Source organism: Zosterops lateralis (assembly GCF_965231275.1).
Source record: "Zosterops lateralis genome assembly, chromosome: 1".
Classification (NCBI taxonomy): Eukaryota; Metazoa; Chordata; class Aves; order Passeriformes; family Zosteropidae; genus Zosterops; species Zosterops lateralis.
This window is the reverse complement of record NC_139762.1, coordinates 36035217-36061352: the sequence shown is the minus strand read 5'-3', so window position 1 is coordinate 36061352 and position 26136 is coordinate 36035217. Positions and strand designations below refer to the sequence as shown.

General features: G+C 41.6%; 1 protein-coding gene across 1 annotated transcript in view; it reads right to left on the bottom strand.

The window, feature by feature from the left end:
- The window catches only part of CHN2 (chimerin 2), a 158779-nt gene extending 135133 nt beyond the window's left edge, over positions 1 to 23646 (bottom strand). Inside the window, exon 1 of the mRNA XM_083880746.1 lies at positions 23540 to 23646. Coding sequence (XP_083736872.1) covers positions 23540 to 23588 — 49 coding nt within the window. The 5' untranslated portion in view covers positions 23589 to 23646. The remainder of the gene's footprint in view (positions 1 to 23539) is intronic.
- Between the last annotated feature and the right edge of the window lie 2490 nt (positions 23647 to 26136).

Here is a 26136-nt window from a genome sequence, read left to right as displayed (position 1 = left end):
TGACTATTAAATCACAATACATGCCAAGGTACTCAAAAAGATCTCATTTGATAGAGGAAAGAAGCCAGGATTAAACTGAGAACAAGTACAACAAGGAATGGACTGGGGAAATGAATAGGAAATTTAAAAAGATAGCACATTATTTGTTCCCAGAAGCACAGCATAAGATGTTGGATACAGCAGGCATGTCCACCATTGTTCACATGATGTCTTTGTTAAGAATGTAATTTAAGTTTTTGTGTAGAATACAATATATAACCAGGACAGATAAATGAATTTTACATCACCCAACTGAATAGTCTACAACCAGAAGTAATACAAAAATTAAGCTTATACAGATTGCTTCAAAATACTTCAACAAATATTTACACATATTTAGAATGCATCTGTTAAGTTCATTAAAAGAGACTGAAGGCCACTAAAGTTAAAAAGGCCATTTAAAAATATTAAGGAAAGAGTACTTTTGGAAAAATGGTAATAGGTCTGCTACATGTCAGTGCATAATAGTGACAAGGAAGAGTTGCTTGTGTTTTGCAGCAAGAAGGCGGCCAGTGCATGCAGTCCAAAGGATGATTTACAAGTGTGCTCTTTTATAACCATAAAAGGAGGAGAGGAAATCTAATGGCCAGAAATAGAACCACTGTAAATTAAGTAGGAGGAAAAAATGCTAGAGAAGCACATGATAAATGAAATGGTAAGTAAAAAGATGGGCAAGTAAAAACAAGGCCAAAGAATGAAGTATCAACATGACACACGGGGGTATCATGCAAAAGCGTTCCGTAAAGGATGGTGTCAGGCGTGAACTGACTCCTGAGGTCAAGGAACCCCAAATTCCTGTCCTGGCACTAACTGACTCCCTGTAAAGGAAGAGAAGTTATTTCATCATGCTATCTTGCTCTGCAAATCAAAGGCAATAATACCTACCCACCCATCTATCCCTTGGACATGGCAACAGAGAATCAATCAGTCCTGACAGTACTTCCAATGCTGCATGTGAAATCCTGGCCCTGCTCAAGCCAGTGGGATTTTCTGTTGCTGACTCCAACAGCATCAGGATTTTTATCTACAATTTGCTATCAAAAATGTTGGCTGTTATTATTTGAAAGGATTTTGAAGCCTTCATTCTTAGCTACTTCACAAATCAGAATTGCTCAGCCCATGGGTCAGGAAACAAATGGGGATGTGGAAATCCCACTCCCTTCTTCCTGACTTGCCTATTGCTGCTTTGAGCAAAGAGTCAAGAATTGACCTGAACTGGCAGTTTTCCTTTTTGTGTTAACAGAGAAGCACCCAGTTCATTGTTACTAAGATGGATCGTAATGTTAGCACTAATAGAAGGTTTTCAGACATAAAAAGTTAGCATTTCTATGTTGCAATTTTTCCTAAAACAGCTATTCTTCAATATCTGCCCCAGAGAACTCATTAAAGATACATAAAGGAGAGGGAATTAAAAAAAGAAATACAAGATTGACAAAAATTATTTCCTGCTATCATTATCCTTTTTATTAGATATATCAAAATGCAAAAGAAGCTGTCAATATTAACATTCTAAATCTTAAAACAAACATCCAGAAAAACTGAAATTACAGACAAAAGGCAAAGCAGTTTCCTATGCTAAACAATGCTGCAAAATAACACTGCTGGCACTCTAACTGGGAGATAACTTCATGCCAACATCATGGCTTCTCCATATGTCAGCTAAGAAGACAGAAGTTGTTAGTGAAAACTTCCAGAGTTCTTTACAGAAACTAGGGGGAGGGGGAAGGAAGGAAAAATCCTAACATGTAATATATATATTTTTTTTTAATGAATAATGCCTCTCTGGAATATATGGCATGGAATCACATAAGTGTTTAGTTTGAAAAAGACATCTAAGATAAAAGTCCAACCATTAACCCAGCACTGCGTAAGTGACCACTAAACCACACCCTGAAGTTCCACATCTACACAGGCTTAAATACCTCCAGGAGTTGGTGATTCCACCACTTCCTCGGACAGCCTGTTCCAAGGCTTGACAACCCCTTCAGTGAATAAACTTTTCCCAACACAGAATCTAAACCTCTCCTGCTGCAACTCGAGGCAAAGTCTCCTTTTGTCCTAGTACTTGTTCCTTAGGACAAGAGACAGTTTTTCTCCCTTAAAAGGATTGATCTCTCTGCTGTCTGATCACACTTTGGACCTAACATCTCCAATGCTAAAGGGTCAAAATGTCTCACTCAAAATTTGTGGAAAATCCTGGTTCATTACATAAGTTCTCCTCAAGACTGAAAGTAATTCTTATTACCAATTAATTTGAACCTCAGTTTGAACCTGTGCTTGTCAGATATGCTACTCTTAACATTTGCAAGCAGGAAAAACTTAAGGAGAGAACTACCTCAGCCTTGCAGTAGTCACTCCAATGGAGTGCAAATAAATTTTATAGTACGTAAAGCCATCCTCCCTTTGTATCCTTTTTAGCTTGGAAATTGAATGGTATTTTTATTGAATGTGGATCTTACAAAGGCTAATATTTTATAAATCGCTCTTCATGCTTCAAATGTATTTGCAAAGAATTAAGAAAGAGCTTTGAAATATACGTAAAAATAATAACCAGGAGCTTCAGTAACAGTATTTATCATTCAACCAAGAAGTAAAAGCACAGCTTTGCTGTGGGGGAAGAAGGCATCAGCTCACACATTAGCAAAAAAACACTGAGGTCTGTTTTCATGTGCCCCTGTCGTGATCAAACGGTTATGCAGTCCCCTCCCACCCTGATATCAGGATGTTATCTGCTGTATTTCAATTTTTACAAATTTATGTTCTGTTACTTCAAGATGCTGCAGCTAAAAGCATGTCTAGACAGAAAAATGTGGCAGATTTTACCTCTGCTGTTTAAGACCATGCATTTTCAAGTCTTAAAATGCAGCTACTGTGTGATAGACTTTGATGATAATCACAGCTGCTCATGAAACATCTGGAGTGAGAAGTGCCAAGTCTGTGTCTTCGGTTTGAAGGTGATGATAATGTTGTTGTTTGGATTTGCACTGGGCTGATCTCCTGTGCAAACTCCATGTGTTGCCTGCAGTCACCTTTTAGACGAAGTTCATAAACCAGCACAGTGTATTGTTCCATTCATGACTAATTTTATACCACCAGTGGCGATGACTTCACTCTCAGTGCTAAGCTCCCCTTTGGGGTGCTTGCAGCTCCCTCCCTTACAAACCCCTTTGCAGCAGCAGATGCTTTCTAACTTCCACTGTTGACCTGGTGACCTTGCTCTGTGCTGGAAGGCTGTGGCAGCACTTAACCCCCAAATTCTTCTTCTAGTGTATTTGAGGCAGTGAAGAGTTTTAATTCCCTGACTGATTAAATGTCTTCCATGAACATGAGGTATCGGCATCATCAATCAAACCAGCTGGTAGTGTTTCACCTGGCCCCAAAACTGACATTCTTGTGGAAATGAATGGATGGACTTAACAACAAATCACTTTTCAAACAGATATAACTGGAAGTTATTTTGAATTATGGATACTTAAATTTAGATCTGTCTAAAAATATAATTACTTCTTATTGTTAAGGTAAGTTTCAAGATGAAAGGGAAAAGTTCTGACTTGAAATGACAGGAAGCTGAAGTTTCTCAATGTTTTAATTAATCATAAAATTTATTGATACTCTTTCATTCATATTGTTTCATTCACATGCATCAAACTCTAACAAATACATTTTTCCCCTTTTTAAATGCATTTAACTAATCAGACTGAAATGGATCACGTTCAGTCACTCATATAGACACAGCAAATCAGCTTTCACATTTCTAGAAAGTTGAGTTTCAACTTATTCCAAAATAACAGTCCCTGTTTTTCCACAGTCAACAAAACATATTGTAATTTATTGCCCAATTACTATTCAATTTAACAGAGTGAAAAATCTAAAAGACACGGTGCTCCTGTAGGTTTATGTGGCTCAAAAGACAGGGACAACTCAAATACTTTAACATCACTGGTACAGTTAGAGAGCAGAACTCCACTGGGGATGTCATTCGGGAGACAGACAGACAACCCCTGATGGTTTGCACACATTTCCTGACAAGTAAGTGCACGTACAGCTGGAAACTAACAAAAGGATGGGGTGGCTTTTGGCCAACCAAGCCCAAAAATACAGAGGGTACTTCAAAAAGTAGCTTACAAATTTAGGAGGAGGTGGAAGAAATTAGAGAAGGCTGCAGGGAGATGGACAGAGGGGGAAATATGAGCACATGTGAGGGGAAGGCAGATAGGGACAATGCCTGGAGCATTACAGCTGGGGTGTCACACAGCATCCAACAGGGATCTGCTGTCATACTAGTGGGTAGCTTAGAGCACACTCGGGATAAAGAGGGCTAAGATGCTCAACTATTCATGGAATTCCTTATTTTAGTCCCCATTCCTCAAGCTGTCCACTACAAACTCCCCAGAAATTGCTGTTAGGACCAAACAGTTCCATTCCAAAGCCTAGGCATGTGTTACCGCAGACAATAAACAAACACTGTAAGATTAACTGGATGAAACACACAATTGAATCAGCTAACAGAAATAAAATAACCACAGGCTTTATCCCCATGATCAAGAATATCACACAGCCTTTAGCTGACCGAGACATGCTGCCACTTCATTTTGATGATGCAGTCAGCTCTACACAGCTGATCCATGTACTGTGTGGGGACCTGCTGATAGAAGTGATGTTCTGCAAAGCAGAAATGTGTAGCCATATGGAGCTCATTGCAAGAATGAGCCTCTCTTTACACTCCTGGTTGAATTTCTCACATATCCTCATTATCTGTTATTGAGCATTTGCAGGGATCTAATATTCTGAACCATGGAGCCAATTCCACTTTACTGTTCTCCAAAGCATTTCTACTTCACAAAAGATGTTTTAGAGATGTAAGTGTAAGTGGCATTTACTCCCTGTTGAAAAGATTTGAAAGCTTCATGTTTTTCTAACAATTTTTTTCCCCGAGTATAAACTAATATCTGTGTCATGTCTGAAATTCCCTACATAGCTATTTGATTTATAATGAGTTGTTTCTCAAGTTTGATTGGGACTAAACTGTTTCATGTGAATAAAGATTTTATGTTCCTTGTTTTACTATCATGTCACTTAAGCCCATCATGCATCTGAAAACTTAAACTTATCAAGTTACTGACAGGTTTGCAGAATGTGTTCAAGTTAGAGGAATTTGCTTCCTAAAATGACACAGTCTGATAATCTTTCTGCTCTTAAAGTAATCTAAGTCTCAGTTGCAAAAATATTTCATCTATGAAAGAAGTTATTCATTCAGCATTTAAAAGCTGCAGTTGAAAAAAAATCTCACAGTAAAATATACCCTCCAGTAAATGTTATTTATCTAAAGCTGCTCAAGAGACAGTTTGGGTTAAAAAAAAGAAAGCAACACTGCAACGATTAATAATTAACCAGTTTGTAGTAATAGCTTTATTGAATTGGGAAGAAAAACTGTCAGCCGCACAGAAATTCACAATATTCTTATCACCCAGGTAGCATGAAATATTGAACCTGAAAATTGGCACTATTTCTCCAGGCAGAAAAGTTTTCTTGGCAACAGCCCAAGTTAATACAATAGGTCAGAGAAAATCATCATTTCCAGTCTACAGTTCAAAGCAACAGGGGAAAAAAAAAAGAAAAAGACTGCATCCTTAGGAAAAAAAAAAACCAACCAAACAAAAAACAAGTCTTTTCAAGCAGACAGCAAAGCAGGACTCTAAAATGGTCATGCATGAGTTCACTTCTTCCCACCTTTCCTTTTTTTCTTTTTAATCCTTTGGTTCTATAGTACCATTGCCACCTCTGTTTAATAAGCACATTTCATTTAAATAGCTTTCTTGAGTTCCAGCTCACCCATCTAATAAAACGCACTGTGTTTTAGAGATAGGGTAATATTCTAAGCACAGACTGTGTTTTTATGTTTTGCAAAGTAACATTACGTCATATGGTTGATAATCACATTTTAATATTGATACCAACAGTAGCCCATGAAAATGTGCACCTAGTCTTTCAACTTTGGAATTGTATGGTTTATCATAACTTGGTAGTAGACACTCTTTAGCACCATTTTTGCTTTGTTTTTAATACAGGATACTGTTGGTTTGTTTTGGATTTTTTCTCAGAAACCTCCCAGTATGGTCAGCTGTGCTGAAATTCAAAAAAATATGCATAGATGCTCTATTAAAACCTAAAAATGGTTCAGATACTAAGAAATTAGCAAAATTCATGAAAAATTGATTAGGTTGCTATTGTTAACTACATGAAAGGAATGATACAGGCACCAAAATGTTTCACAGTTCTGAATGAGGGGAGGAAGGGTGGGAGGCAAGATGAGGAACTGAAGAGAAAGACCTGGGCATTTTGGAAAGCCTCTGCAAGCAAGGCTGTTAGAAATTATCAACCTGCCATGTAAAGCATATGAAGAGAATGAAAAAGCATATTTAAGGAGAGGAGACCATTGCTAAGCAAAGGCCATAATGAGATTTCTGCTTTTCACTGTCAGCCCTGCTTCTGAAGCGGTGCCGGCTGCCAGCTCACAGAAGGACAAGAGGAGTGCCAGCGCCATGAACGCATGGCAGCAGGAAGAGCAGGGACCAGGAGCAGGCAGCAGGCTGGGACACCACCTCTCTCTGGCACCCTCAGCATGTTCAGCCTGCTCAAGCTGCCTCCTGGATCTTCACACTGCGACCCCAATCCACACATCTCGACCAGCGCTAGGGATTACTCTGAGCAAGCTGAAAAGGATTGCCATAATCAAGGTGAAAATGGGGAGCAAGGGCTAAGATGGAGGGGAGCCACACAGAGCATGGCAGGTGCATTCAGGAGGAACATATTCCCTAAGGAGATGCCTCAGGAAAGGGAGAGGTGAGGGAGGGCACATCATCCCAGTCAGATGGAAGCCTCTGGGGTGTTATTTCTGCTGCTTCTGGAACAGATCTCCATTCACAGGAACACATTTCAGTGTCAGCTTTTCCTTAATTAACATAGAGCCCTACCCCTTAAAAGCACATTAAAAAAGTATTAATAAACTACAAAAAAGCAACCCGAAACCACACACTCTATACCTCTTTGTGTCATGGGGAAACTGAAAGTTACTGTGACCAGCCAAGAAGAGGTGCTTCTCAGAGAGGGGTATTTCCAGGCTGCTCCCTCTCTGCACATTACTCACACAGCTAAACTATTCTCTTGCAAAGTCTAAAAATAAATGTGCTTTCAGATAAAGCTCAACGCTGTAAATTTCAAACACCGGAGGAAGGTTCAGAAAGTCAGCGTGAAAAAAATTATATTATCATAAAGAGAGCTCACATTTGAAGTTTAAAGAAGAAAGTTCACAGAGCAAGCGCTTCTTGTCTGGAGCAGGTCAGACCAAGATTAATGGCTGGATAACGTGACAGCTCCTGAGTACATGTATATGCGTCTGTAGTCTACCACTAAATTTAAACAAACTGCATTATTCTGGTTTAAAGAAGAACGTTTGCTCACTTTTTTATCTTTTCTGAAATTCTTTTACCTTCTTTTAAATATTTGCAAATCACTAATCCCTCTCAGTTTCTCTTCCCTTCGAGCAGCAGTGTCAGTGTTGTTTTATGATGCAATCCAATTACCCCTACGCTTCTGAGTCTCCAAAAAGCTTTTTCATCAAAAACAATACCACAGCTAAGTGACAGGACTTTACTAAACTTGTGTGAACTACATCAGCCCACACTTATTAAGGCTCTTCACTAACACTTACTGACTCCTCATCTGGATTTATCACAATCAGATGTGACAAAGATATGCAGTTTTAGGGGAGGGGTCAGAATTCTTCCTGGAATAAAATTTTCCCATTTTGGTTCCAAAAAATGTATGTCTAATTATACAAGCAGTCTTGCTAAACTATCTCCATCCAAACTCTAAACCACAGTAGCTCAATACTGAGATCTCCCTTCCCAGACTCTGGTACAAAGGCAGCTTGGCTGACCCTCAGGCAGCCACAGGTGCTGGAGCCAGCAGCATCACATCTGAAGAGACAGTTTCTGCTGGTTTAGAGCCTGATAAAAACAAACAAAACCCAGCTTTGACTGCCTAGATTCTACACTTAGAATTATTCCTCTTGTCAAGAGCAATTATCTGCTCCCTATCTATGATGAACAGACACACACACTTACACAGTCACACTCAGTTCTTACAGTCTGGACTTTTTAAATGGGTGTATAACTAACTGTAGGTAATGTTGATACACATACCAGGAAATTTTGACAGGATTGATAAAACCTTCGAAATCTGATTTTTAAGTCACCCTGGAGGATATATTAAATCTTGCTACAAGGAAAATAGCTAAATAGGGAAGCTAAGAGAATTATACCTTCCCAGGTAATATGGTAAACAGGGATACCATGCTGGAGGCTGAGTGCAAATACATGCGACATAGCACAGAAAGATTTGGGAAAAAGGTAAAGCAAGCCAGTGTAGCTGAACAATAAGGTATGAGAGGCTCTAAGAAGCAAATGTCCTTCTGAAAGCTAGAGTCATGTCCAAATGAAGGAAGCAAGAAGACTCATGACCTATTGTTGGCTAAATAAGTAAAAAAAACCCCAAACAACCCAAAATGAAAGCAAACTTAAACCACAATTGGGTAAGTCAAAAGACAGTTTGAGAAATGACTATGAGAAAATGTAAGAACTAACCACAGCCCCGTTTTCACATCTGAGTGCAAAACTTGTCAGCCTGGCCAATAGATGATCAACGGTAAAAGCAGCACATAGAGCAGAAAGTAAGTATTTTGAGCTCTGTACACACAGAACCCAGAACCAAGAGAAGCTGACATGTCAGAACATTGCTTTATGAAGTTGGATCGTCCATTTTAAACGGAGATTTCAGTGGAAAAGGCTACAGAAAGCATACTAACAACAATTTGCACAGATCAGAAGATACTATGAAAGCATTCTTAAGGAATTCATGGATGAAACAACACTGTGTGTAACTGCCTCTTTTAAAACTGCCTCAGAGCAGTTTTTGCAGTCAAAGGACTGCAAAATGGTTACACTATGATTATTTTATAAAGGGCCCCAAGAGAAAGCCAAAAAGACCCCAGGTAGTCTCAAATTGATAGAAACTATTAATAAGAGCAGTATTGGCAGACACATGGTAATATGTTATATTAGGCAAGTCAACACAACTCTCATAAAAGCATGAAAATACCACAAATGAAAAAGGAAAGCAAATACCAAGGAACTGAGAACACATCCTAACTTCAGTGGAATAAATATAAAATGCATCCATCACATGATGACTGTTTTAATTTCTGGTCCATTTTTATAAGATTACCTGAGGACAGGAAAAGCGTCATAAATGTGGATGACCAGACAGGTAGGCTATTCCAAACAAGGAATGGTCAAGTAACCTCTGATTCTTCAAGCTGGAAAAGAGTTGACTGCGGCATAATGATAAAGGGCTTCATGCTGCTTCAGATTTCATATGTGTATAAAAAGAATTAATTTGCACTGTTTATTCAAATAAAAACGGTATGTTTTATGAAATAAAACCAGCCATATGAGTTCAAAAGAAACTGAAAAAGGCTTCTTTTTGCATAACACATTCAAGGTCTGGAGCTCTTCTTCACAGGATGTTCAAAGTCTACATGGATCCACATAACAAGTCACCAAATTCATGACATCAAATAAAAGAATAAATATATATATATATATATATATATATATATTAAACTTCAGACCCCAGCTTTTTGTCTCAGGAAGTTCCCAAGCCAGAGATTTCTGGATGCCAGTGGAATATACTGCAGGAGTTTACTCCACACATTTTTCCTATCCTTATGCAGCACCGGCTGGTGGGCGCAGGCAGAAAGAGGACATGGGGCTGTAGCTGAGCCTGTGGCCACTGCTGCAGCTCTTCCTGCACAAACAAGCTCTAGTGGCTGTTCTGGCTGCTGTGCTACAGCCAGCTGCCCAGCACAGCCTAATATCCTACAAAGGGACCCAGAACAGGGAAAACAGAATGGAAACAGTCATCTCACAAGCATTTTGTTTGTCCCCCTTCATATTTTATGGCTCACCCACCTTCTCCCACAGTTATTCCACTGTTTCCAAAGGTAGGGAGAGCAAGGACCAGCATGAGCAAGACATTTTGACGAAGGTCTGCAAAGGGTTGGAGATAGTCTCCTCATATTTTTACCACTGTAAGGCTGATTTTTATATTCCTTTTACTAAGCCTGTCCAAAGGAAATTCACTCCTGAAAATATAAACCTCACAGCCTAAAATTCAGACATTTAGTAGCAGATCTGGTTTGATTCACTTTTGCACTGTCAGGAACTGAACACTACTCTGTCAGGTCAACTACCAGGACTTAACTTCTTATAGAACACTTAGAGGCAAACTCTCTCATGGAAGGACCCAGCTGATTGTCCCCAAGGTTTGGTCCTTTAGGATTACACATTATAAACACTGGTGTGCTTACTAGGCGGAAGAGTGGAGGTCTGGCAGGTTTTGGAGGAGCAGAGGAATAAAGACAGGCTGGTTTAAAACTTGGTTTGGTTTCAAGTGATAACTTCATTACAAATCTCTTTTGTTCTCAACACTTCAGAAATTTGGTCCAGGCCTGAAGGTGAGTTTCTCATTCTTTCCTAGAGCTCCCCCAAATAAGAGCTGGCATCTCCCATTACATGGACTGTAGGCTCCAATAAATCACAGGATACAGCAAACTGAGCTGACTACTTAGTCTTACCCATAAGATCATATTTCTTTAAGTTTGCCACAACCTGGCAGGTAATCAGAAAGAAAATGCTCTTGCTCCTGAACTTATGGGAGCCCTAGATATACAAAAATTCCTGAAGTCATTCCTGCTTGACATCACACAAACAGACTCAGTATCTGCAAGCAAGATAAACATATTCATGGTGGGAAAAAAAATCTGTTGAAATAAAATATGCAAATGCTTTCAGGCTTGCATGTCATTGATATTTTGGAAAGGTTTTGTGCGCCCACGATGTTTCTCCTTTCAAGGATGGTAGGGGACATGTCCAAATCGTTACCTCAGCAGCTGCTATTCCAAATGGTGCTCCATAGACCCAGAAATGAACAGCACAAACTTCTTTAAGTACGTAGCAGTGAATAAATCTGTTCTGAAATGTTTACTCTGGAACAGTCTGATCATCAAGATACAGAAAGTCAGTATCAGACTAAGTAACTGTTAAAACATAAATCCAGGATAACACTGCTCATGTCATCGACATTTCTTGCAGTTACTAAACTGGGCATAAGTCTACCTAACCCCAGGCCTAAGCACAGAAAAGCTTTACATCTGGGGGAAGACAGTACATATGAGAAAGGAGGAATAAACAAAAAGAAATCTATCTAAATTTTACTGACACAAAGCATGTTGTAAACTGATTTAATAAAAAGAACCAAAAATGTATAAGACAAATTAGGACACACTATTACACAAAACCAAAATAAGGTAAACTGTATGAATGGAGTAAAAAAATGCATCCTTTATATGAGGTAAAGTTCCCAATGAGGTCCCAATCCATTTGCTGATGAACAAAGAATGTTTCCTGATGGATCTTCTATTTTTATTCTATTTAGACTTTAATTTTATTCATGAGAGTAGCTGAGTGGTTCCATTTTTCTGCCTAATTTCTTCCCAGTTGTGAAACAGGTGCTGTGAAGATTAGTTAAGTATTTACAGGGTGACGAAAAAGAAGAGTTTTTAAAAAAATCCTGCTGTTACCAAGCTTTTAATTATATATTATAGTATTTCCAGTACTTTTGAAGTTAATATACTTCTTACAAACTCTAGACAGTGATGGAGTTTCCTTCTATAAAACACATTCCTTTCAGACAAATTTATGTACACTTATGCTTTCTAGATGCTTTGGACGCTTTCAATCAATACACTACTGCCAGGAGCCAGTGTGCCATTTTCTAAATCTGCTTAAGAGGTGGAGCTGAAAGCCTTTTCCTGTAAAGTGAAAGTAAATTACACTACTCAATTACACTTACAATTATTTTATATTGAGTTTTTTCTTACTCAATTTTTGAAAAGTCTATTTTCATAAGCTTATTATGCATATTGATAAGTCAAATAAATTCTTTTCTAAAGTATCAACCTGAACCAGACTCTCCCTCATTTTCATCACTTAGGCGTACTTGCCAATAACTGTGAATAATATAAATTTTAAATTACACTTTTCAGTGAATGTATTTATTACTGTCACATCTGAGCAAGAGGAAGCAATTGTAATACCAAGTGATGACACACACTCATCAGACCAAAAGAGATCAAAGGGTCTAAAACAAACACAAGACAGAAAAGGTTTTCCACAAGCCAAAGTTCTCTGCAGTGACTATTTAGAGACAATGTGCCTCCTTCTTCTCAGTTAACAGAATTAAAATGAAAATGGCTTGTGGGGGGCAGGGAGCAAATTCCTGTTATTTTCCTAAATATTCTCATTCCTTTTAATTTCTTAAACATACACACACATTCTCATACATGTCTTTAGCAAAAGTGTGCCAGTTCTTCACCACTTCGATCACAGTTTACACACACTACTCTCATGCTCCTAGCATTTCTCAAGTTACAAGATTTTTGTTCTCCCAAAAGGCATTTATTCTATATTTATACAGCTACTAACTTCTCTGTGGCTTTTTCAGCTGATTTCTATATAAATGTATTGTCACCATAAATGATACTGTAGTAATTATAATATCCTGTTCAACAACATTCAGCGAAGTAGATCTCCAGCCCTGACTATATCTCTCACATGCCTATGAACAATTCTAACTAATAATGACCTGTTTTGTTTAGCAAGGTTTAATTCTGAAATGAATCATCTTTATCTTTGTTCCATCCTTTCATAGCTAAACCTTTCATGTGCTCAGCTCCTGGGCTAAGCAAAATAAAACTAAAGAAAAAAAGAAAAAAAAATCCTTTAAAATGGCAGGTTCGGTTTTAAATTTCTGATGCCAGGAATGCATTCTGTCTCTGAAAAATGGGAGCAATGAGCTTCCAAGAATATATCCAGCAGAAAGGAAAATTAAAGATGAGAAGCTTAGTGTTACTCAACAAATGAGTATAATTAATGCTGTATTCCTACACCTTTTAATTTAATTATTTACATTACTATAACATAACTGAACAATGTTCAGGAGTAACTGTTCCAGAATAATTATTCCATAATATTTCCATGTCTGAAAATACTTTTTTTCAGTGTAGCTGTTACAATCTTTTTTCAAAACAGCTTTCATGTGCAAACATATATAACCATATATAACCTGTGCACATTTGCCATATTTTGTAGTGCTAGAGGAAATCACACACTATGTGTTGATTTCTTACGTTGCCAGTGCTTAAAGATTTACTGTTACACTAATCATTAAAAATAATACACTTAACTCTGGTTTTGCACTTATACTTCATTTCTTCGGGTTTATTTTTAAAATCAAAGGTATAAGGCAATTTAATAGATTTGGGAGGAGAGTTTCATGAGTTTTCCTTCTCGGAACTTATTGAAGGAACTAATCCATCAATTCTGAAAGGAAATAAAACAACTGTTTAGCAGTGTGCAAAAGCACTAGCCAGCCATGCTACCCAACAGCATGCCCAGAAAACCTCATGTATTCACAATACTTCTTCATATTGCAGGAGAAATCACTCAAACTGCTATAGGGAAAGCCACTACAGGGGTCACCCTGGGCACTCCAGTCCACCCCAGTGGTCTTCCTGTGGATAGAAATGCAGCTCTTGGAGAGTGCCATAAAACCCTGAAGCTTCATATCATAGAAATGCTATTGTATCACACGTGTACCTAAAATGCTACCACAGCACAGGGTAATTCTTCATTTTGACAGGTGCCTGTTGGTTCAGTTGGAGGAAAATGGGCTACAACCTAAGCTTTTGTGGCCAGGGACTGATACTATGTCTTAGAACTCATCTGTTCATGCACTAACCCAGAAATACCAGGCAAGGCCTGAACCCAGCATTCAACATTTTGTTGAATGTTGTTTGGCTTTCTCTCTCCCATGCTTAGTTGTACTATCATCTACTTCCAAAATGACCAGCAATTCTACATTAAAAAACCATACATTCCCACCCTGGTAAATAACATGGAGTGATACAGTAACCTCCTTTGTGAATAGAGTTCAGGATCCTGATTTTCTTTCTGTACAATCAAAATAAAAACATCTGGGTTTTTTGTCTACATAACTTTGTGAATACTCATCAATATAACATCTACTTACCTCCATCCTTCAGCTAACTTTATTTCTCAAAGGTTTAGTGATTTAATGCTGGTTTTAGTGTCATAATGGAACAGAAGAAAAAAGCACACCTGTCAATCATTATTTCCATGGCCTAATATATCTTCCAGCCTTAAATTTCATCCATGACAATCAGCTGTATTTCATTATTTATAGTTATAAACTTAAGCAAAATTTCCAACATACACCAATACATTAGAGATGAGGGAGCACGAGGAAGTTTAGAACTGAAATTTGTCTATCCTTTTTTTATTAAGACATCAAAGGGTTCAGTATTCTTTCAGTAAATACATTTGTCAGCATGAAACATTCTAACTACATGCTTCAGTTTGCAAAATAAAACAAATGGAGAGCTATCACATCATGATGCTAAAAGCTGTCCATCATCTTGGTATGCCTGGCAGAAGATCAGGAGTTATGGAGAGTATGCTCCCTCAATATGCAGGTATTTATAGAAATGACATATAATTTAAGTCTTGTACGTAATCCTTGGAAATTCATCACCAATGAACTGACATGCTATATATATGTGTGTGTGTGTGTGTGTGTGTGTGTGTGTGTGTGTAATATAAATCAATCAAATATTAAATAAGTTATGTATTTGGATGAGGGGAGTTTTACCACATAGCTTATAATAATTTGTCCCATCACAACAGCAGATGCTACTTTAATGGAAACTGCAAAAAAATATTCAGAAAAGCAGCTACCCCATCCAGTAGCTGCTGATTTACTAACTCAATGAAGTGGGAACAGAAGGGACCAAGCAGCTTGAAGGGTCAGGACTTAACACCTTGTCTTCATAAAAGGTTTTTCATTAACAAACCAAATTTACCAATAATCGATTTAGCTTTATTACACTTCTGTGAATTACAAAAATTTGATTGCAACATTCAGTCTTTTTGTAAAGCCCTAAATCTTGGAGCTGTGAGGAATCTTATACGAAAAATTCTGTTCTAGCTCTTGAAAGTTCATTAATTGCTAGCCTTAATACTGGAATCAGAAAGAATGAAATGTGATCCAGCTGTAGCTGGATCATAAATCCAGCTGGTTCATGTATTCACAAGGCAGAGGAGAAGAGGGAAAAAGCCTTTCAATCAAAAGAAGAAAGGGAGCTTGAGACAAATTTATATACTTTTCAATACAGCACATGATTAGGAAGATTTTCCTGTCAGGTCTCCTTGTAACACAGGTGCAGGTTTTGGTTTTGTTTTTAACCTGCAAAACATAACGTCAGCATTCCTTATTTTAAACTCCCCTCCAATTTTTTTCCTCTCTTTTAGGAGCCCTTGGCTTTAGAACTCAGGACCTAGAAGTAAAGGTGTGCTGATTCAGCAGCAGTAACTCTACCAGCCTGACAGATAAGAACGGCAACGACAGGTCAGATCAGTAGATTATCTCCCACAGTGACTATCAGTGGATACATAAGGAAGTGTTAAAGAATACAGCAGCTTTATAGTGTACATATTTCACCTGCTTCCCAGCTTACATACAGCTCAGGGACTTCAGGCAGAGCTGGTATCATTGTGCTTAACAGCAGTTGATGGATCTTTCTCCTGCAAAGTTATCTAAATGTGCTAACAGCCCAGTTCAGCTGCCAGCATCTCTAATTTTCCATGCCGAAGAGGTCCACAGTTAATGTATGTCTCTGTTCCAGGCACTGCCTAACCCTCAACGCCTGAGCAGGAGAGGATACAGTTTGCTGTTAAGTTATACATGCTTACACACACTGTAACTGCCTTAAAAATGGGACATACAAGGGCTGGCACTGTCTGTGCAGCCACAGCAATGTGGAATGTGCCAAAATATTACAGGGCTACATGCACAGAAAGGTAGGGTTCAGGCACACAAAAAGCGCCACTCAACTGGCTTTAACAGCAACCATTTCAATGCTTTGGAGAAGCTGAAAATTGAGAATTTTATGTGTCTCTCAGGAAATTGAGAGTCTGGGTCTCTCATGGTCCCCCCATTCTTTCCTCTTTCCTTTGGGACAAAGTGATGTAGTTTATTGGGGAATTAAGGCGGAATCAGTGCAGCTTCACACAGCAGAAAAATATGACAGCAGATACACATGACTTTTGATGGCAAAATTAATGCTGAAAGAGCTCTTAGGTTTCTTTTGCTTTTGACCACAGCACACATCCTCTGGCACACAGCACACTGCTGGAGGAGAACTACTTCTCCAGGAAACTTCTGCCTACCTTTGCAATGGCTGTGCCCTGTATATCTATACATTATGTATACTTGCCATTTTTCTTCCTTGCCACACATGAAGCCAAACATTTAACCAATCGATCTGTCAAGGTAAGACAAACTTCTAGCAATTAAACATCTGCTCAACAACTGAGACTAATTTACAAACAGAGGTCTCCATCTCTTCTAACACCCATTTTTGTTCCATGATGAAATAAAAAGCATAACACCACAAACACACCACTTTATCTAAAAGCTACATGTGATGTTTAAGCAGCCAACAAGAAGATGAGAAGGAAGGAGAAGAATAGCTACATGACAAGCTTGCAAGAAGAAACTGAGAAATGTGACTTGACATACAGGTCACAGCAGGTGACACGTGATTTACTGATGGTAAGAAAATGCCCACCTAGTACTTTCTACACTGTCAGTAATAGCATCACACTGTAAACACCTTGTCTCTGTGGAATTGGACTGCCTGATAAAGATATCCGCCTGATAAAGATATCCTCAGAAGAGATGTCTTATTTACTGAACTGATTCTTTTGTGATGACCTTGATCAATAATACCAGAAGCAAGGCGTGTGATACTTGTGTATTCTTCTGAATTTAAAAAACCTTTTAACCCTACCAAATACATCAGTCTGCACTGTCAAGTTTCACTGGCAAACTTTGAAGTGTGCTAATGTTATGAGAGCACTATTGCAACATCAGTTTCCTTCTGCAGGGATACACTCACCCTCCAGCCCTGGGATGTGGACTATTGCTGAATAAAACAGGGTGATGAAACAATTATTGCTGAATTCTGCATGATTCATAGTTGGTAATAACCACCTCCAAATGCAACATTCAAATTTACATTCTCATAATCAAAGGTCAGAAAAAGACAGCAGAATGGGTCATTATTCACAGCAGTTAAAACTGTACATTTACACTAGATACTATATAATTCTTAGACAAACTGTGACTACACCTGTAAAAAATGTGATATATATAGAATTACAGATTTATAGCTTCTTGTATAAATCCTCCTACCTTTCCCTGCAACAAAAGCTTTTTCATGCAAAATTAATGTGCCATTTCCTAACTCAGAGTTCTCCAAATATATAATCTCCTCAGTATCTCTCTTCCTTTGGTAGAAGAGAAGAACAAGTGACAACCGACTGGCTGCCCAGCATGGGAACAGCTTTTGCCAGCATTCAATGTTGCAAGCCATGCCAACCCAGCCAGTGGTGCCCTTTAGCCAAAGGTATGTGTATAAACTAACTCTGAAAAAAAGGGTTGGTTTGTTTATTTGTTTTGTCTAAAACACCAGGTTTGAGACTTCCTTATGTACCACAGTACCCAAATTATTATGATTTCAGATATGCAAAATGTTATGGTCATAGGAATACAAGAGGACTCATAACACTCACCAGTGTAAAAATATCCCTATCACTCAGCATTTGGCATATGTAAGCTTCCTTGGGACCATCAAACAGAAGGGAAGAACTCCAATTGAACAGATATCCAAAAAGGTCATCAGCAAGACAGCATGAAAGACTGTTCACCTGATCCTCCACATATGTCCATGAGACAAGCAGAGCCTTAAGAAGAACAGGACTTTTGCTTTACAAAGCATGAGTGCTTATAAGCTAAATTGTGAAGCAGACATGCACTGTTATCAGTTTCCAGGATATTTTATTCTCAGTAATCACAGCCTACATGTTCAGTAACTAACTGTTGAATCAATCACTACATAAGAATGGAGTACTAGGACATTTTTCCCTATTGAATTTTTATTATTTTTAATAAGAATGGTGAGTTCTTTGTAATCATCAGATACAAAAGACTTCAGCTTTAATTTAGAGCAAGAACACCCTGGCCAGCGGCAGCTTGGCATGAAGAGAACAGAAATATAAAAAACTCCTTATTGCCCTTTTAAAAATCAAAAGTAGCACCTTATCAGCATAATGACAGCATGATTTCAATAGCTTTCATGTGCCAATTTCACAACACTATTTCTATTAAATCATTAAGAATAAACACCTCTTTTCATTTACTAATCTTTTTTGCTGTTAGAATCTCTCTGAATCTCTGTACAATAGTAATTTCATTTCTTCCCACTTGCTTGCATCTTAATTAAAATCAGTCCGTGTTGATTTTCATTTTTATAATATATCTGCCTATTTCACATCATAGCACCTTCATGACCCCCAGAGAGTCATGAGCCTTTAATATTTTATTTTGACCTTGTTAAGTTACTGGAACCATCAAAGATTTTTCTTCTTCCCTTGATAAGCATTTTTTAATCGTTCTCAAAATGTAGAGGTTGTGTAAAAACACATAGTTGAGAACTATGCTTTCTTTAACTCATGCACACTTACTTTAAAAAACCCAACAATTGCCTTTCAATTTATTGCAAGTGTTAGTTTATGAGACATAAACTTCATTACTAATTAAATAAGGATCACTGCCTAAATGATACTTAAAGGCCTTTTTCTCTGAGCTTCAAGATAAATTTTTTTTTGATTTTCAATTTTGAAAAGATACCATCAATAATCAGTGACTTGACTTTGTTACAGTCTTCTATACAGTATCTGAGTTTACAAAAACAGGAGGTTGTGGGGAGAAGCAGCTACCTTTTATTAGAGCAGTGGACCCAGCTGAAAAGTAAAAATGCCCTGAAAAAACACACAAGCCCTTCTCGGCCTGAAGCAGAAAGTTTGCCTATGTGTTTTAACTCCATCACCTGCTCTACTGACAGATATTACTCAAAATGCTTATAAAGCACATGAAGAAGCACCAATTCAGATGGTAAGCAGAAAGATGCTGAGCTATCCCTTCAGCCGTACACCTGCAAACTTGTCTTTGGAGCTCAAAGAAGAAACAAAATACTGGGTACACTGGCACAATTTACATATTTGCCTTGGGTTCTCACCCAAATCCTTGCAGTGCTACCACTCTCACCGCACAGGCTCAGGCTCATGCAAAGGTTTTGGCACATTCTGAGTCCTGCTGTCAGAGGCAGCCTGATTACACGTTATTATTTATCAGGCTTGTATTTGCATTTACCTTCGGTGTGGACCCTTACCTGACAGAGAGCTCAAGCTCTCTCTAACCTATCCACCCACCACAGAGAGGGTATCTGCCACAAGACTTCTGAAGCAGAAGGGCAGCTTTAAAAGCCAGCTGGCATTTGTTGCCACTTTGTACTAACTTCAAATGCCACAAGTGCAGGAAGAAGTACAGTGCCTAGAAACACCACTGCACTCAGCCTAGGTGGGAAACATGCTGCATTTGTTGCTTCTTTGAGAAGCAAAGCAGGCACAGCCACAAAGGTCTCTTCACTCAAGCTTCTATTTGCAATCCAGAAAGTCGAGTCTCGAGTTCATCAGTTCTGTATAATCAGTATTTGGCTACTGGGTGGAGGAAACTGGAGGCAGCTAGTGACAAAGTGGGAGAGGTGGACTGTTTGCCAGGAAAAAGCTCAGAAGTTTTGGTAACAGCAAAAATGTTTTAAAAAGAAATATTATAATGAGTGAGAATAAAGGTCAATAATAAGATGGGCACTGGCAAGGGAATGTCTGTTTTAAGGAGACTGCAGCATGAAGGAAAGCACAAAAACATGCACAGTCTTCTTTAGAGAATACGAGAGAGAAAAGATGCTGCTTATGGTCGAAACAGCACTTTGTCTAGGGAGAAGAACAAAATTTAGGGGTTTGCAATGAATACAGCTAATAGATCACCTGGGTATGTGTTAAAGAAGAGATTACAGGAAAGTAAACTGGAATTCCCAGTGGAAGTAATTATAATTTCAGCTTTTTATATGCATTGCAGATTTATCCAAGGTCCAAAGAAGAATATTTAATGTAATTGCTTGCCATGCCCCCTTCTTTCTCCCCCAGCCTCTCCAAACACAACAGCTGGCAGTCAGGGCAGCTTAAGTTCTGTTACCAAAAGCAGAGAACTTGAAGAAATGATATATGAAGAAATACAATACAAATACCCATAGCACTCCTGTAGATTTTGTTACCAGTGAGTGCCAGCTTACTGAAAAGAAGTCCTCCATAAGCTTCTGTCAGATGAGGCCTGTAACAAGTATCTAATATTATTGAACCTATAATTAGCAGCCTCACAGTGGCTCTTGAGATGAGTACACAGACCATAGACACAAGCTCTGAAGGAGGGACTGGTCCTCCAGGGGTGAAATCAAAGGAGCAACAGCCTCCTAAGTATGAATATTTGCTTTACCATTAGTGGATAGTTGAAGTAATAGCTCTCCATGCATGTTACCTCCCTACCTGTACAACAGCTACAGCTCACCTCTCTTCCATGACACTTATCAATAACCACTCCAGAACAGAACCATTCTGACCTTTAATGTAGACACAAGTTCAAGTGTGTCAAGACTATAAATCCCACTTGTACATTTATAGAAATATAAGTAGACAAGCAGAATATCTACACCATAAATTCTTGGGCAGCTTCCTCACAATAAATATATTTCAACTGTTTGTTTAACTTTCTCATTGACACGAATTGGCAGGAATTAAAGCAGAAATGCTACATCACAAATGGTCACTTGTAGTAACACATTCTCAAGCTTTGGCAGCATACATAAGTAGTGGTAGAGCTGAGTTCTGCAGCATAGTATTCTGCTATCAACCTCAAACTCCACTTTCTTTTTTGTATTAGCAGAATGTACTGTGGTAGTATAACCTCCTCTCTTCTGTGGAATGGAAATAATTATACTATTTGGAAATCTTCATACTGGCATATAAATTCTACCAAATTAAATTTTAAGCCAAGACCATTTGTTTAGACCATGTAAACAAAATGCTGTCACACTCGCTGAGTTCTGAGAACTTAAACCACAGACAGCCAGAGTACAGCTGCACATAGTCAGATATGATGTGTCTGCTAATACTGGCAACTTTATCATGCTGCAGCAAATTTAACTGCTGGTTAGGATACACATAGAAGAAATATAGATTGAATAAACTGAAAAAAAACCCAAAAAACATCCCAAGGTCATAAGTCATGAAAGTCAAGGGCACTCAGTTGCTTTATAGAGTCCTTGACAGTATTTATTAGTTGTACTACTGTGGCACATAAAAGCCCCAGGCATGGGCCAAGGCTCAGCTGTGCTCACTCTTGCAAAAATACAAAACAAAAAATAAACCACAAACTGTTGTAGGCCATGGCTGAGGGCTTCATATAAAGTGGGGTATTGTCAAGTGTCAACTCCTGATGTACATCTTTTAATGATGTACAGCTAAAGCCTAGATCTCAGTTCCTTGGCTGGATGTTACTTTTGGCACTAGATCTACCTGGTGAGCAGGAAGCCACCTGGAGCTGGGTGACATCAACTGCTCACACCAAGGATGCACCTGAACTCTCACTCTTCCCTGGATTTCAGGCATTTGAACCAACACTGCAGGGGATGCACATCTCTCAATTCACAAGACAGGTCCTGAAGCCCAGATTTAGTAAAAGCAGAGGGCATTCAGAGGTATGTGTTCAGTATCCTTCCACAGACACTGGAACAGTACGCAAGAAAGACCATGAGACTTGTGGAGCAAGGGAGCTATATATACTTTCTCTAAGCTGGAGACATGCTTCTGCAGCTTAATGGTTAAAGCACCAAGGAAGAGAGTCACAGGTTCCAGTCTGGGCTGTTAAAGTTGTTTCTGGTTTTATTACATAACTTAGATGTAAAAACATACAAATGATGCGTTACAATAAAACCACTGCCCAAATGAGCACCTTCACTAATAAGCCATAAAGTTGGCTGGGTTCTTGCTTATTTTCATTCTGGTCTCGCAATTCTTGCATCATGAATGTGAACACAAGGCAGAATTTCTTGTGCCTACTTCTTCCAGGTGCTTTTGAGTTAAGGCAATAAGGGCTTGCAATGTTTGTGGGTTTTTGTTAAAACTTTAAAAAAATGTTTTTAGGACCTAGTTCCTTCTTCAGATCCAAGTGTTGAACACTTAGAGTGTAAGTGTGTAAGTTACATACCTTGTAACTTAAACAAGCATACCTTGTAACCTTAAAACAACGTAGTTGCTCATTGGCCTTTACATTTAATTATATTTCGCTGGAGTTGTACTGATAGTCAGAAGAGCTTCTCTGCTGTTCACAGCACATATTGCTATGTTTAAGAAACGCTCTTAAAAATCTCAGTCTGGCACCTCAAATAAAACACTGAGTCACAAGTCCCTTGAACCCTCAAATTGTTCATGCTTCTATTTACTCCTTCAGCCCACTGAAATGCCAGGATGTTGCTCTCAGCCAATTTCTCATAACTTAAATATTACAGTAACTGCTCGTGAGCAAAGCAGTAGGCAGTGGTACTCTTGTATCACTGCTTTCAATTTCAGGCTGCCTCGGTTAAAACCGCACCGTAACTTTTGTGCCTTCCCGCGGGTCTGCAGCGCAGGCAGCCCCCACCGTGAGCAGGGCGAGGGCGCACCGCCCCCCACCAGACCCCCAAAACCCACAGCAGGCACAAGCTCCTCACACCCGCGGCCAAAACCCTGGAGCAGTCCGTCACATGGAGCATTTTTTGATCTGGATCGGGAATTTCATTATTCCCAGTCCTGCAGAAGTACTGAAAACGCGAGGTGTGCCACAACACTCCCCAAGGGGCACCCTTGGCAGCCCCCACCCGCCGGGGCGCGACACGGGGCCGGGTCCCGTACAGCGGGGACAAGGGTAGGGGATGCGCCTTGGTCTTTGAACGGCCTCCTCTCCCCCAGCCCCGCGGCGGGAGCTCCCGGTAACGCGCCAGGCGCGCCCCTTCCCGAGCCAGGAGGGATGCTGCTCCCGCCCGCGGGGCTCCCCTCTCCCTCACCCCACACAAAGGCACGGCAGGGCGGCGGGGAGGCGAACCGGGCCCCGCAGCGCTTCCCCCGTCCCGGTTTGCCCTTTCGGTGCCGCCTGAGGGCTGGCTGACCCCGGGCAGGGGCATCGCCGCCGCGGGGGAGCGCCCGCCGGGGGCTGGGGGCGAGCGGGACGGCGAGGCGCTCTGCAGACAGGTAGCTCCCTGCTAAAATGGAGGGAGGGGAGAAATGCGGCGCTCGCCGGAGAAACTTACCGGAGGAAACCGACGAGCCGGACAAACTGGAGTTGCTGGATGCGGCCATGGTCCCTCCTTCTCGCCCCTTAGCTGCGAGCCTGGCGCCGGCCCCCGCTGCCGTCCGGTCGCGGCTGCCGCCAGCCCATGGCCAAGTGCCGGAGCCGCGCCGCCCGAGCCGCCGCCGCAGCCCGCGCCGGGCTCCCCGCGCCGCCGGGGAGCAGGAGGCGGCCGCGACCCGCCGAGGCGCTGCCGGCCGCTCTCCGGGGCTGGGCGAAGCCGCTCGGCAGGTCAGGCAAAGGGCCCCGCGGCGCCTCCAGCGCCTCTCTCCGCCCTGGGGAGCAGGGCTTACCTTGTGACGGGGACGCGAGAGCCGCCCTGCCAGCGCCTTCCCTCGCCTCCTCCCTTCCCGTCCCTTCCCTTCCCCGCCTCCTCGCGGGCAGCGCTGTCAGCCCGCCGGAGGGACCCGCCGCAGCTCCCCTCACGCACACAAAGGAAGCGGCGGCGCTGCCGGCCGGGCTGCCGGCCCCGGCTCAGCGGGCAGGGTGGGTCCCGCTCGAGCGAGTCCCGGCGGCGCGGCAGCCCCTCCGAGCGCCGGCCCAGCCCCTTCCCCGCCGCCGCCGCCGCCTGGCACGGGGCTGGCAGCGAGCGCGGCTCCTGCCGTGTGCCGGCCCCGTCCCGGCGGGGCGGCAGCGCCTGTTGAGCGCCTGGCCCGGCGCCCCCTCGGTGGTGCCGCAGGGTGGGCTCCGCGCCCCGCCGCCCCCCGCCCGCCGGGGACCCCCGCCCGCCGCCACGGCTGGGGCAGGGTGCGCCCCCGCCCCCGCTGCCCTTTGTCCGTGTCCTGCCCGCGAGGGCTGCCCACTGTTCCCGCGGGGCTCTCCCTCCCTCCCTCCCTCCCTCCGGGCAATCTCCCACCTCCGCTTTTTTTCCTTTTCATTTTTCCCCCCTCTCTTCTGACATCCGTTTTTCTCCATAAAAACCCAAAACTCAGGCCGACACCAACACGGGGTTTTGCCCTGCCAGGTGCACAGCGAGTGCGGAGCCCCGGCCTGGTCCCAGTTTGGGTTTGCCCTCCCACCTGCCCCCGCAGCGCTCCCGGCCCGGGGGCTCGGGGAATACCCGGGGGCTCCACCAGCATCCAGCGGGGACAGGGGGGCTCCGGCCGAACAGCCGGGTCCGCAGCCCTGTGCCCTAGAGTGCAAGTGGGAAAGGAGAGCCGAGAAAGCATCACTTGGAGGCTTCCTCCTGTTGACTTGCCCTTCTCGTTCCCTTTTGCAGTGTTTTATCGCCAGCCAAAGCTTCTATCTCACTTTATAAAACGAGAGTGGGAAGGCTACAGGGAGGTGGGCACCCGAGTGCCATGGCACACAGTCTTGCTGGCACGGGATCTGTAAGCAGCTTAAAACCTCTTTGCCATGACGCTGATTTATGAAAGCCTTCCATGTTTCGTAACAGGGAGTCTCTAACACAAAGTTACTTCGGGAGCCAGGAAGCGCATTAAAGTTTCTTTGGCAATCCCAGCCTTACCCACCCGGCTGCTCCGCGTCCCAAACCAGCGTGCACACCCCCTGCCCGCCGTGGAACCCGCGGCCAGCCGCTTCCCTTTCCTCGCCGAGCCAGACAGCAGCCCGGGCTCCCTGGAACCTGCAGCCGGTTCCCGTTTTTTCCTCGGGAAAGCAGGTCCCGAGTCCCCTCTAGCGGCGGAGCGGCGGCGGCAGCGCTCCCGCCCTGGCGGTGCCGGTCCCGCTGCCCCCGCGGGGTCCTGCGCCAACGCTGGCCTCTCCAGGGTTTATTTTCTAATGACGGCTCGCTCCGTGTGAGAAGGAAGGAGCTTTAAACCAGGCTTTAGCGCTAACTCCTATTAATCTGTAAATTGCCACTTACGGACATAGAAGCAGGACAGGCGTGTCGCTGCTGTTTGGTCCTTGGCCAAATATTTCGTGTCATGCCTTTTGAAGACCGGATGTTGAGGACAAAATGAGAAAGGCAGATGGGTCATAAAACCAGGCTGATACCTGGGGTGTAGGAAAATACTGCAATAGTACAGTAAACACCAAGACTGTCCTAGTAAATTGTTACTTGCAGCGTGTGTGAGGTTTCAAATAGTCAAATGGGATCCACTTGTGTCCTACACGGTCATTTTATTCTGCTCCTCCTGCTATATCTCTTTCCAGTGTTTGCCTCCTCGTAGTCTGCCATGTCTCCGTTTTCCCCTCCATAATCTAGCACTCACTTGCCCTCATCTCTCTCCAGCAACTCTTGGAATGGTATCTCATATGATTGGTGAAATATGGTTGTGTTAACAACACTGTCAGACTCTGCAGGGACAGGGGCAAATAACCTGGAAGAGAGAAAATGTTCTCATTCTGCTAAGACTTGGCAGACAGAAAATAATTTTCTTAACTAATTTTAAATTATCTTTCTACCCATATATCTGGATAAATCAAGAGAGCAATTTCTTCAAAGGATGATTACTCCAGATATTCCAGTAATTGAAAATGGAGTATTTTGTATCCAAAAACTAATGAGTATGAACATGTCTGCTTATGAGTGTGTGTACCTTTGAAATTGTCAACAGGCAATTGTTGATAATTTTTGTGGTAACAGCAGGTATGAGG